General features: G+C 36.4%; 2 protein-coding genes across 4 annotated transcripts in view; one reads left to right on the top strand and one right to left on the bottom strand.

Moving 5' to 3' along the window:
• The window catches only part of LOC144435696 (uncharacterized), a 443,695-nt gene that overhangs the window by 67,464 nt on the left and 361,231 nt on the right, over positions 1-15,000 (bottom strand). The window lies entirely within an intron of this gene.
• LOC144435702 (scavenger receptor cysteine-rich domain-containing protein DMBT1-like) overlaps positions 2,688-15,000 on the top strand; it is a 22,028-nt gene continuing 9,715 nt past the window's right edge. For 2 of the 3 annotated variants that reach the window (XM_078124310.1, XM_078124309.1), the window contains exons 1-6: positions 2,688-2,842; positions 6,854-7,210; positions 7,865-7,915; positions 10,465-10,821; positions 11,435-11,485; positions 13,131-13,487. In XM_078124310.1, coding sequence (XP_077980436.1) covers positions 2,773-2,842; positions 6,854-7,210; positions 7,865-7,915; positions 10,465-10,821; positions 11,435-11,485; positions 13,131-13,487 — 1,243 coding nt within the window. In that variant the 5' untranslated portion in view covers positions 2,688-2,772. The remainder of the gene's footprint in view (positions 2,843-6,853; positions 7,211-7,864; positions 7,916-10,464; positions 10,822-11,434; positions 11,486-13,130; positions 13,488-15,000) is intronic. The other variant, XM_078124311.1, reaches the window with a different exon arrangement.

The raw sequence follows: 15,000 nt of genomic DNA, 5'->3' as shown, positions 1-15,000 counted from the left end.
CTCTCTCAACTCTGTCTATGAACTGTATAGAACTACTACCAATCCATTCAAACATGTACTGACTTAATAGGGGTGAGTCGAGACCAAGAGTTCAATGTAGGATACAAAACTGCATTCTTTTACTTTGGGGTGGAGTTTTGAACCATTTTAAATCTCATCCTACAAAAACGGAGGTTTAATGGATTTGTTTGTACCCCTAAATACAAATATTTTCAAAGAATGTTGTCAAATTGAGGAAAAAAATGGAAGAATTTTCGCTACAGTAAATGCATGGCAAGTGTCAACAAAAGAATTTGTTTTCCTGACTACATATTGGCTTTGTAACCATAACACCAGCTAGAACATACTACTTCATAATGGTTTGAAATTAAATTGTGTTGTCTGAAACAATTTTCAGTGTTGGCCAATTTAGTTAGAAGAGGGTGGAGGTGAGGGAGTGGGGGGGGGGGGGTTCTGAGGCCTAAGTAAAAGAATCTAGTTTTGTATGCTTCATTGACCTATTGATCTCACCTCTTATCAGCCAGGTTATAACTATGAAAGTGTAAAGCCAAAACATTCAAACGAGAGAGAAGGTTACATGCTGAAAACTACAATCCTAAACACACAAGCATGCATGTAGTGTTCAATGATCTACATATCTACATAGAGACCACACAGACCCAACGCATTCACAGTGAGGGGGGTCAATCTCTGCTATCCGTATTGTTAAATCTTAACATAAAACCTTTTGGTCAGCCTTAGCAAAATATTTGATGACCTATCTTAGTTGAATACTGATAAGCAGTCAATGGATTTGCTTGAATGAATGAATATACACCATTGTACATTGCCAAGCAGTTGTACTGCATTTCCTTGACGAAGTCTTGCTTCCTTTTCAGCTCATCAATTGTATGTTTGAATAAGTCCATTTAAATACATGCAAATTATAACTATGAACAAATACACATCTTCAAAGTCGAATTACCTAGGGGTACACCATTTGGTTTCGAGGGGGGGGTAGGGGCAGGAGGAAAAAATTGTCACCCACCAAAAGTGGGGGGGGGGGGTATGCTAACCAATGACAGAACAAAAATTGTTTCCAGGGTATGAGCTTAACAAATTGTTGTGCTGCAAGTGCATAAACTACAAAATGTCAAATTCCCAAGTACTAGTGTTTCTGGCTATACTTTCAAACCTTTATACTAACTGTTGGCAAATGATGAAACAAACCAAAACACTACTATCAATTCTATCAACTCAAATTACTAAGAATACTAACCTGGCTTAGTACCTTGAATGAATCCTGTAATTTTTCATGGCATGCAACAATATACTTTAAGGATTAGTTTTCTGAATTCAAATTTCAATTGTGATCAGGAAAGGGTATTGATATCACCATGACAACACCAAATAGCACTCTTTTAGTCCTTAAATTTCAAAAATTTCTAGGAACCCCCTCTCGTACCCATCCCCACATGTTAAATAGCATTCTTTTAGCTGTTCAATTTCAAATATTTCTAGGAATACTCACCCCACATTGCTCCTTTGTAATTTGATTCAAATTTTACCTCATATTATTACTACCTCGACATGTTAAAATAGTACCAGAAAGCATTCTTTTGGTCCTTCACTTTTGAATTTCACTTGGCTCTCTCAAACTCTTACTAGTTACTTTCATCGTCGCAAACATCGTCCTCTTTTACGGCACCGTCCACAACGCACCGTCCAGAGGACGCAGTATGGCGGAAGAAATAACAACTCTGGTTTGCGAGAATGGTTATTTTTTTTTATTAAAGCTGCATTCATTGTTACCTCTTACTTTTGAAATAAGCTACATTCATCATGCATGTCTCCTGTTATGAGGAAATACAAATTACATGACGCAACACGGCGAAAACTCACATTTAAAAGGGTATATTTTTTTAACAAATTGGTGTAACCCTACTAAAATAATTGCTGCATAGTTGCTCTTGAAAACAAATTGCTGTCATGATGGTTGAAAAAAAATGATGTTGGTGCAAATCCCCCCCCCCCCCTCCTTACTATCGTAGCAGCCATATCATTCCAAAACACATGGGACTAGTATTTCCAGGCAACTAAGTGTTTTTTCTTTTCAAAAATTTACTTAGAGCATGATGATTCATCATAATTTTAATAAATTTAAAATGTTTTTCAATTTTATTATTGTTTATCCCACCTTCCTTTAATAATATTGACCTTTCAACATAATGAACTGGACAATTTAAAATAAAATGAAACTCAACATGTACTAAACCTAAATTGCATCTTTTGGGACCATTGGAGATCTCCTTCCCAACTGAATTTCTAAATTATGATCACTTAAAAACCTAAATTTTGATAGCAATTTTCTAATAATTACTACTGAAATGCGCTGTTTAACCCTTCTCCAACAGGAGATTTGGCTAGATTGTCGGTAGAATTTGTCCATTTGATTATAATTATATATACGTGAAGAGAGATCGTAGAAAACGAGCCCAAACGTATAGTACTAATAGATACACTACTCGCCCCCATACCACCATACATTATACAGGTAAACACTCGTGTCTGACATTATCTTTGATGACTTTAGAAAACGGTCCGGGTGTTTTATTGGTGTATTTAATGTTTTGACCCGAACACAGAATTCGAAGTGACGTAGGGTTTGTGCTGTTTCCGCTTTCCACAACAAAGTAGGGCATTGTGGTACGCGTAGTAGGAGGGAAACGTCGAAAGACTAAAAATCGCCCTGTTAACCTCGTGTAACTCAAGGAATACAACCAATACTCTAAAATGACGTTCACCAAGGTGTGGATTTTAGGCCTTTTGGTGCATTTTTCACTCATTTGGACTCATGCAAAGGGTAAGTTATTATAATGTTGTGAGTGAGTTGTGTAAATAGCACGTTATCTGAATTTTGATATTAGTTTTGCCCAACTACACGGCTTTCTACTACTGCTGTGGCCGGAAACCCATTTGTCGAATTCATTAATTTGATGTTGTTGGCAATACTGTCATACTCAATAATGCCCTTCTGGCCATATAATTTAGCGTGAATACTGCTGCATTTAAAAATATAATGTTTGCATTATAAAATAACCATATGGTCCACTGCTTGGTCGCGTCTTTAAAGTTCCGTTCGGATTAGGACTAAAATTAGTCTCGTTGAAGTTGGTCTAATCTTTATCTAATCCCTCCCCGAAGCACTCAGGGTAGCTTGGAAATGAGCCAATGTTCACCTTAAATTTTTCATAGAGCTGTTTTTTCCGCAAAGTAATTCATAATCATCCGTTAATTCATTCGTCGTAGAACCACAGTTCCTGGCCAATGATCCAGTACATGCAGACAGCTCTAGAGTAAAAATACACCCTTGACTGCGAGGATCGGTACTTTAATCATAATATTGTTTTTAAATTTTTATCCGAAAAAATAATGTCCAGCTCTTCAAAAAAAACCCTAAAAAACCAGAGATATACTGCAGCACCGAGTACAACCTTCCATACACCCACTTACTTCCCATTTCATTTTACCGTTCACTGGCTCTGTTTGATAGAACACGCAGACACAAATAAGAAATTTAAACTGCACATTAAGAGCAAAAGAATGAATAAATAACGAAATAGATCTGTATTCAGCACATTAGATTTTAATCAGATTGGGTGGCAAGTAAGTTCATTTCTTTAACACAAAAAACTGTATTCAGTCAATCATGCTACATATATATAACATGTACAGTTTGTCACTGGTTTCTGAGTGGTTGTATCACACAGATCCGGTGAACGGTGACATGAAATGGGTGGTAATAATTGACCGCGTTTCTATGCATGCTACTATGTTTACAGTTACCACAGCAATTCACCTTTTGTTTTCACTACTTCGATAATTCTGCCAAAAATGTTATCTTTTCAATAGGAATGAAAGTGAAGAATATAACCGTCATGAATCAATGAACTACCATGTTTACTTGTTATATTCCTTCTTGCTAATCTTATCAAAAGAAATGACAACAGCCATTGCATTGAAAAGGTCATAGATCACAGGTCAGGTCAAATTTACATACTGCACGAGTGCGTCTATCAATAGACACTACACTACCAGTTTAAAAACCTAAAATCTATATTTCACATTTCTGTTTTATGAAATGTCATTTTAATTTTTTTTATTAGATGTTATCTTTTTCATTATGATCCAGCCCATTCGATCATTCGTGTGTTGTTTTATGCGATAATCCCCTCGAAAGTCAGTGAACTTTGGCTTAAAACAAGATTAGTACGAGGACTAACATTTTGTCATACACCATCATAGATCATTACAAACACATATACACATGCCCATTTAAAAAAAAACATACACAATTCCCGACTTTTTGTATGCCTTTCTCTGTGTATGTATGTATGTATGTATGTATGTATGTATGTATGTATGTATGTATGTATGTATGCATGCATGCATGCATGTGTGTGTGTATGTATGTATGTATGTATGTATGTATGTATGTATGTATGTATGTATGTATGTATGTATGTATATGTGTGTGTATGTGTATGTATGTATGTATGTATGCATGTATTGATGTGTGTATGTATGTATGTATGTATGTATGTATGTATGTATGTATGTATGTATGTATGTATGTATGTATGCATGCATGCATGTATGTATGTATGTTTGTATGTATGTTTGTATGTATGTATGTATGTATGTATGTATGTATGTATGTATGTATGTATGTATGTATGTATGTATGCATGTGTATGTATGTATGTGTGTATGTATGCGTGTATGTATGTATGTATGTATGTATGTATGTATGTATGTATGTATGTATGTATGTACAATGTATGTATGTATGTATGTATGTATGTATGTATGTATGTATGTATGTATGTATGTATGTACAATGTATGTATGTATGTATGTATGTATGTATGTATGTATGTATGTACAATGTATGTATGTATGTATGTATGTATGTATGTATGTATGTATGTATGTAACAAGTAGTTAACACGGCAATACAGGCCATATACTATTAATAATATAAAGAGCGAATTCCCCAACACAAGGCAATTTACTTGACATATTACATGCACGTCTCTCACTACAGATTTACTCTTTGAGTTGCACGTGGGAAAAAGCAAACAAACAATTTTACGATCAAATAAATAACAGATCTCTAGTTCTATTACTGTTTACGTGCAATGAATAGAATACAAATTCAATGACAGGGATCCAATAAACGAATGAGTATGCTATTGAATGTCCTTTGTAAAATTACTTGCAAGAGATAGGTGTGGTATATCACTTATTTTGACATACAGTGCGCATCTTTAGTGATAAATCGAATGGTGTGTTATTAGTATTTTACACTTTATTGTAATTCAAAGCAAAGAAAGAGTCGATTCCTGACAATGCGTACTTCAATATATCTACCAATAGGTCTGTGACGTCACTTTATAGCCGTACTCTGACTTGTTCATTACTCCACACAGCAAATTTATTACGGGTCACTGAACCACGTCTACTTGTAATTATAACACCGGGCACTTGTGGTCCATAAAACATGTATTCTTCAATGAATTGAAGATACGCTTTTCTCAGGCACTTTATTCAAACTGATTGGAGAGGAGAGAGACAGAGGGCTTCTACAGGTCATTGAAAGTTAGCGACACATCTTCTATCGGAGAACATGAAAGCCATTATTTGAATTGACTGTGCCTCAGTCAACCCAGCTCTATAACTGGGGACCTGGTAGGATGTAGGTTGCAATGTGAAGGCTTTAATCCTATGCGCTTAAATGGCTGCAATGGATTGTATGATCCCCGGGGAGTTGAGGAAGACTAAAGGGCCGTTGTGCCGTTCTGATCCGAGCCAGGGGTAATAATTGTAAAGCGCTTTGAGCACGGTGTGGGAAAGCGCTATATAAGAACCCAACATTATTATTATCAATTGCTTCAGCGTTGTTTGGACATAACAAGGGTTAAAGAAGTGTAAAGCTCCAAACTTTCTTTATAACACATAATTCCTCGCCTCTGTGACAGTGTACAGTAAGCCTCTTCTAAGCCAGATCTGTCGAATTTATGATAGTTTCGAGATGCAGAATCCCCATGGCATAAAAATGCAGTTGATGAAATAAACATTAGCTTTGTTCCATTTAATGAATATGGTGTAGATATCCATTTAGCCAAGAGGTTGCCTGTTGTATCTTTTATTTGGGTTCGTTACTGGGTAAGTTTTTGCTCAGACCTCTTTAACAATATTTTTATTTAACTGCTAAACGTGTTGAACGAAGTTATTATACCTCCAGATCTTCCATCAACTGGTTTGGCTTCAGTTTGAGTGAGATGTTTTTGTAGGAAGCATTAGTCTAGAGGCTGTCCGTGGCTTCCAATCCTTCTCCACGTCTAGAAGAATGAGGACTGATATAAAGTTTCAATTGGCCACAACGCCACCCACACAGCAGTTACAACACCATGTTTGTATTACTATTCAATCAATCAATCTAAGAATTCTGTCAAATAATAATAACTTAGAGTTAATTGTTGGCAGTTACATAACATCCTTATATGAACAATTTTTCGGTTATGAGTTCTGATTCGTCTAGACGTGGAGAAGGTTTCAAATCCACAGATAACCTCTAGACTAAAGAATTGCGTGTAGGTTTTCAAGTGACAGTATCTGTACAGGTCAATATTAGGAATAATATAAATATTATATTAATAATTCATTCATTCATTCATTCATTCATTCATTCATTCATTCGTTCATTCATTCATTCATTCATTCATTCATTCATTCATTCATTCATTCATTCATTCATTCATTCATTCATTCATTCATTCATTCATTCATTCATTCATTCATTCATTCACAGCAACCTGTCCTGGTTCAACAACAATCAATCTTACACCCGGTGGCAGCGTTGACATAGCAACACCAAACTACCCTGCCAACTATCCTGATAATCTTGTATGTGATTGGGTAGTCTACGTCAGTAGTGGTTCCCCTACGATGACGGTAACATACAATGACTTTGATACAGAGAGTGTTTCAGACTTTTTCTACGCAGGTTACGGAAATACAAAACTGAATGCTAAAAGTACTGCATGGGCTTTCAGTGGAGCTACTGCACCAACAGATTTTACATCAACTGAAGGATCGGTGTGGTTTCAGTTTCAGTCAGATGGCTCTATAGGAATGAAGGGTTTTCACGTGACAGTGTCCGAAGAAGGTAACTTGCATCAGAAGTACTCATTTTCCAGGAAAATAATCTAGGTCGGAATTTAGCAGGACAATGCAAATAGCAATTTTCCTCACACTTTTATAAATGTATATGACCATCCATACTGATATACAAACACTAAATCTATTGTTACAACATTTGATACAAACTATCTACGGACTTTGATATAACTACACTCAGACAGACTAAGGTGGCGTCTCTGATTTCAAGTTACACTCAGACAGACTAAGGTGGCGTCTCTGATATCAAGTTTCCCTTCAAGTGGCAGAACATTCAACCTCATTCACTGTTACTATCTTGATTACATGGTGTTTATATCCACAGACCCAAGTCACTGCTATCACCAATTGGGTAGACTAAGTCTACCTCATACACAAACGATAGTTTTTGTCTGTGTCTATCTTTGTTTGCCCATAGGCTAATTTCCGTGGTCGTATAATATCGAACATTAAGTGATGTCTCCATATTTAAACAATAGATTCATATATAACAAACTTGTTTATATACGACACAACAATGACATGCCAAATGTCAAAACTGAAACAGCTTAATTAATATACCTCAATGGTAATCTTTAACTTATAGTAAGGTTAACTCCATGAATGCAATATGATTAAAAAAGGATTCTGTCATCTTTTGCAGCAACCATTAACACAGGACCATCCACAACCCTACCACTAGGAACACCACAAGGTAATATTTCATATCTGTATCTTCATCACTACTCCTAATTTTTTAATGCCATCGCCAAGGTTTTTCAACAATCTTACTGGATATCACAACATCGGCAAATTTCAAATACACTTCAAGGGAAAATTCACGCTCTTTGATAAAAATTTGGATGCTAAATGTGATAAAATACGTTGGTCGCCAAGGGTTTTCAACAATCTTACGAGGATATCACGTTTCAGTACGGAGTTGGTATCTACCCGAACTTAGGCGGAAGCGACGTATAGAAGTCACAGAAGTTGCCTTAAAAGTTGCACTTCTGCCCGCTAAGTTCGGATAGATGCCAACTGTCTACTGGTAAGTGTAAGTGAATCAAAGCAACTCATTTTATTTCACTTCAACATCCAAGTTTTTTTTATAAATAAGGTATGTTTTCCATTCTCAGAGACGGCATAAGCAATTTCAAAGAGACATACTAAAATGAGACTAAAGCAACATCATTTCTCCTACATGTATAGAATTATATTGGACAAAGTTCACACACAAATAACTCACTTGAATTCTAACAGAGCCCAAAAAGACAAACGACTCGGCCTTTGGTTACATCCGTCAACGAACAAGTAGTAAACACAGTAATACAATAAGTGGCTATATAGTATAATAATAAAGAGCGAATTCCCCAACACAATTACATGCACTTATACGTCACCTGTCACCAATCTCGCATTCTGATTGGTCGAGAGCCCTGCAGATACACAGGCGTATTTTTCACCAACAGCCGTATTTTTGCTTGTTGTATCACGTGATCACTTCACGTCCCCTTGTAAACAAATCTAGCAGACAACTAGAGATCGAGCTATAACCAGCATTTCCAATGCCAAATTTGTTGTCAATCGAACAAAATATCGCCGTTTTATACATTGTAACAAGTCTTTGAACTGTACTTTTCATGTCACAGGGAAATAGTCAAAAATTCCACACACAACCGTGAAAGTCCAGTGACGGCGAACGCACGGTCGTCACGCGATCGTAAACATGAATTCATAAATTTATGAAGGATATGAAAATTACCACCACAAAGGGTGTAATTTTTGCTTAACTAGAACAACAAAGCATATCACGAACATTTATGTACATTTAATGGAATACAGTACGCAAAACAAAGACGCACTCATTTTTCAGCTGATGGTTATTAAGTTTGAATATATCGCTGAGTGATATGCAAATAGTAAACTTTACGTCATACTACTGAGCAAACGCGCACTCTGATTGGATGATAAAGTTAAGGCTGACATGTAAACAACCGCATTGCAGTTATCAGAGAGGTGCATGATACTACGCTCGACAGTATAACGCGGAAGTGATTTTATTTTAACATGAAACAGCATTTTTAGACATTCAAAAATGAATTCATAGTCGCAGGTGACGTATAAGTATGTTATTTGCCAAATACTGTTCCACATCTTGCTGCTCGAGGTAATTTTTCTGGTATAACGGCTCGCCTCCGGCTCTCCGTTATACCAGAAAAAATACCTCTCGTAGCAAGATATGGAACGGTATTTGGCAAATAACATATACGTCTCTGACTACAGATTTACTATTTGAGTTGCACGTGGAAAAATATTTATGATCAAAATAAATAACAGATCTCTAGTTCTATTACTGTTTACGTGCAATGAATAGAATACAAATTCAATGACTGGGATCCAATAAACGAATGAGTATGCTATTGAATGTCCTTTGTAAAATTACTTGCAAGAGATAGGTGTAGTATATCAACTATTTTGGCATACAGTGTGCATCTTTAGTGATAAATCGAACGGTGTGTTATTAGTATTTTACACTTTATTGTATTTCAAAGCAAAGAAAGAGTCGATTCCTGACAAGTCATTGAAGGTTAGCGACACATCTTCTATCGGAGAACATGAAAACTATTATTTGCGTCAGCGTTGTTTGGACATAACAAGGGTTAAAGAAATGTAAAGTTCCAAAATTTTCTTTATTTCACATAATTCCTCGCCTCTGTGACAGTGTACAGTAAGCCTTTTCTAAGCCAGACCTGTCGATTTTATGATACTTTCCTTTAGTGGAGTTTCGCGATGCAGAATCCCCATGGCATAAAAATGCAGTTGATGAAATAAACATTAACTTTTTTCCATTTAATGAAGATGGTGTAGATACCCAATTGGCCACAACGCCACCCACACAGCAGTTACAACACCATGTTTGTATTACAATTCAATCAATCAATCGAAGAATTCTATCAAATAATAATAACTTAGTGTTAATTGTGGGCAGTTACATAACGTCCTTATATGAACAACTTTTCGATTATGACTTCTGATTCGTCTAGACGTGGAGAAGGTTTCAAATCCACAGATAACCTCTAGACTAAGGAAGCGCGTGTAGGTTTTCAAGTGACAGTATATATATCTGTACAGGTCAATATTAGGAATAATATAAAAATGATATTAATAATTCATTCATTCATTCATTCATTCATTCGTTCGTTCGTTCGTTCGTTCGTTCGTTCATTCATTCGTTCGTTCGTTCGTTCATTCATTCATTCACAGCAACCTGTCCTGGTTCAACAACAATCAACCTTACACCCGGTGGCAGCGTTAACATAGCAACACCAAACTACCCTGCCAGCTATCCTGATAATCTTGTATGTGATTGGGTAGTCTACGTCAGTAGTGGTTCCCCTACGATGACGGTAACATACAATGACTTTGATACAGAGAGTGGTTCAGACTATTTCTACGCAGGTTACGGAAATACAAAACTGAATGCTAAAAGTACTGCATGGGCTTTCAGTGGAGCTACTGCACCTACAGATTTTACATCAACTGAAGGATCGGTGTGGTTTCAGTTCCAGTCAGATGGCTCTATAGGAATGAAGGGTTTTCACGTGACAGTGTCCGATGAAGGTAACTTGCATCAAATGTACTCACTTTCCAGGAAAATAATTTAGGTCGGAATTTAGCAGGACAATGCAAATAGCAATTTTCCTCACACTTTTATAAATGTATATGGCCATTCATACTGATATACAAACACCAAATCTATTGTTACAACATTTGATACAAACTATCTACGGACTTTGATATAACTACACTCAGACAGACTAAGGTGGCGTCTCTGATATCAAGTTTCTCTCAAGTGGCAGAACATTCAACCTCATTCACTGTTACTATCTTGATTACATGGTGTTTATATCCACAGACCCAAGTCACTGCTATCACCCACTTGGGTAGACTAAGTCTACCTCATACACAAACGATAGTTTTTGTCTGTGTCTATCTTTGTTTGCCCATAGGCTAATTTCCGTGGTCGTATAATATCGAACATTAAGTGATGTCTCCATATTTAAACAATAGATTCATATATAACAAACTTGTTTATATACGACACAAAAATGACATGCCAAATGTCAAAACTGAAACAGCTTAATTAATATACCTCAATGGTAATCTTTAACTTATAGTAAGGTTAACTCCATGAATGCAATATGATTAAAAAGGATTCTGTCATCTTTTGCAGCAACCATTAACACAGGACCATCCACAACCCTACCACTAGGAACACCACAAGGTAACATTTCATATCTGTATCTTCATCACTAATACTAATTTTTTAATGCCATCGCCAAGGCTTTTCAACAATCTTACGGGGATATCACAACATCGGCAAATTTCAAATACACTTCAAGGGAAAGTTCACGTCGTTTGATAAAAATGTGGATGCTAAATGTGATAAAATACGTTGGTTTCAGTACGGAGTTGGTATCTACCCGAACTTAGGCGGAAGCGACGTATAGAAGTCACAGAAGTTGCCTTAAAAGTTGCACTTCTGCCCGCTAAGTTCGGATAGATGTCAACTGTCTACTGGTAAGTGTAAGTGAATCAAAGCAACTCATTTTATTTCACTTCAACATCCAAGTTTTTATAAATAAGGAATGTTTTCCATTCTCAGAATCGGCATAAACAATTTCAAAGAGACATACTAAAATGAGACTAAAGCAACATTATTTCTCCTACATGTATAGAATTATATTGGACAAAGTTCACACACAAATAACTCACTTGAATTCTAACAGAGCCCAAAAAGAGAAACTACTCGGCCTTTGGTTACATCCGTCAACGAACAAGTAGTAAACACAGCAATACAATGTTAAGTGGCTATATAGTATAATAATATAAAGAGCGAATTCCCCAACACAATTACATGCACGTCTCTGACTACAGATTTACTCTTTGAGTTGCACGTGGAAAAATATTTATGATCAAAATAAATAACAGATCTCTAGTTCTATTACTGTTTACGTGCAATGAATAGAATACAAATTCAATGACTGGGATCCAATAAACGAATGAGTATGCTATTGAATGTCCTTTGTATAATTACTTGCAAGAGATAGGTGTAGTATATCACCTATTTTGACATACAGTGTGTATCTTTAGTGATAAATCGAATGGTGTGTTATTAGTATTTTACACTTTATTGTATTTCAAAGCAAAGAAAGAGCCGATTCCTGACAAGTCATTGAAGGTTAGCGACACATCTTCTATCGGAGAACATGAAAACTATTATTTGCTTCAGCGTTGTTTGGACATAACAAGGGTTAAAGAAATGTAAAGTTCCAAACTTTCTTTATTTCACATAATTCCTCGCCTCTGTGACAGTGTACGGTAAGCCTTTTCTAAGCCAGACCTGTCGATTTTATGATACTTTACTTTAGTGGAGTTTCGCAATACAGAATCCCCATGGCATAAAAATGCAGTTGATGAAATAAACATTAGTTTTTTTCCATTTAATGAAGATGGTGTAGATACCCAATTGGCCACAACGCCACCCACACAGCAGTTACAACACCATGTTTGTATTACTATTCAATCAATCAATCTAAGAATTCTGTCAAATAATAATAACTTAGTGTTTATTGTGGACAGTTACATAACGTCCTTATATGAACAACTTTTCGGTTATGACTTCGGATTCGTCTAGACGTGGAGAAGGTTTCAAATCCACAGATAACCTCTAGACTAAGGAAGTGTGTGTAGGTTTTCAAGTGACAGTATCTATATCTGTACAGGTCAATATTAGGAATAATATAAATATTATATTAATAATTCATTCATTCATTCATTCATTCGTTCGTTCGTTCGTTCGTTCGTTCGTTCGTTCGTTCGTTCGTTCGTTCGTTCGTTCGTTCGTTCATTCATTCATTCATTCACAGCAACCTGTCCTGGTTCAACAACAATCAACCTTACACCCGGTGGCAGCGTTGACATAGCAACACCAAACTACCCTGCCAACTATCCTGATAATCTTGTATGTGATTGGGTAGTCTACGTCAGTGGTGGTACCCCTACGATGACGGTAACATACAATGACTTTGATACAGAAAGTGGTTCAGACTATTTCTACGCAGGTTACGGAAATACAAAACTGAATGCTAAAAGTACTGCATGGGCTTTCAGTGGAGCTACTGCACCTACAGATTTTACATCAACTGAAGGATCGGTGTGGTTTCAGTTTCAGTCAGATGGCTCTATAGGAATGAAGGGTTTTCACGTGAGAGTGTCCGAAGAAGGTAACTTGCATCAAATGTACTCACTTTCCAGGAAAATAATGTATGTCGGAATTTAAAATGACAATGCAAATATCAATTTTCCTCACACTTCTATAAATGTATATGGCCATTCATACACTATAAAACTATTGTTGCGACATGTGGATATAACTTATCTACGGACTCTGATATAACTACACTCAGACAGACTAAGGTGGCGTCTTTGGTCAAAGTTCACACACAAATAACTCACTTTGTCTAACAGAGCCCAAAAAGACAAATAACTCGGCCTTTGGTTACATCCGTCAACGAACAAGTAGTAAACACAGCAATACAATGATAAGTGGCTATATAGTATAATAATATAAAGAGCGAATTCCCCAAGTAGTATATCACCTATTTTGACATACAGTGTGCATCTTTAGTGATAAATCGGATGGTGTGTTATTAGTATTTTACACTTTATTGTATTTCAAAGCAAAGAAAGAGTCGATTCCTGGCAATGCGTACTTCAATATATCCACCAATAGGTGTGTGACGTCACGTTATAGCCGAAAGCTGACTTGTTTACTCCAATATAGATTAGTATTGTCTGTAGCATAGCGGTTTCATTTCGGGTTTGTTTTTGTTCACTGAAATATGACACGTCTATTAGTAACTATGACTCTGGGCACTTGTGGTCCATAAATCAAGTATTCTTCAATGAATTGAAGATACGCTTTTCTCAGGCACTTTATTCAAAATGATTGAACAATCCTGGGGGAGGGGAGACACAGAGCGCCTCTACAGGTCATGGAAGTTTCTCGACACAGCTTCTATCGGAGAACATGAAAGCTATTATTTGCTTCAGCGTTGTTAGGACATAGCAAGGGTTAAAGAAATGTAAAGTTCCGAACATTCTTTATTTCACATAATTGCTCGCCTCTGTGACATTGTGCAGTAAGCCTTTTCTAAGCCAGACCTGTCGATTTTATGGTAATTTACATTAGTGGAGTTTCGCGATGCAGAATCCCCTAAGCTAGTCTGGATGCCAACTGAAGTGTGAGTGAAGGTATAAATGGTAACGATACTGTATAGGAACTAGACTATCCCTAAGCATAATGAAATAAACATTAGCTTTGTTCCATTTAATGAAGGTGGAGTAGATACCCATTTAGCCAAGAGGGTTGCCTGTTATATCTTTTACTTTGGTTCTTTAAGGTTTTGCCCATACAGTAACTGTACCTCGATCAACTCCCCCCCCCCCCCGTCAGATTCTGAAGAACCTACCATTACCTACCATTACGATTTCAATAACAATAGAAACAGTCGACAATATGTTACTAATTAGGAGAAATCACAGAAGTTGCCTTACAAGTCCCATCCTTGCACTTCTCCCTGAGTTCAGATACATTTAAACTGCTTACTGATAAGTGTATTAAGTGAATGAATGCAACTTATTTTATCTCATTTTAATAACATCCAACTTTTTTTTTTAATTTCCAGTTACTATAGTAGTCTTCCTCAGTACTATACGAATTCACCCGACTCAGTG

Source organism: Glandiceps talaboti, chromosome 5, assembly GCF_964340395.1.
Source record: "Glandiceps talaboti chromosome 5, keGlaTala1.1, whole genome shotgun sequence".
Taxonomy (NCBI): Eukaryota; Metazoa; Hemichordata; class Enteropneusta; family Spengelidae; genus Glandiceps; species Glandiceps talaboti.
This window is presented reverse-complemented; position numbering and strand designations above follow the sequence as displayed.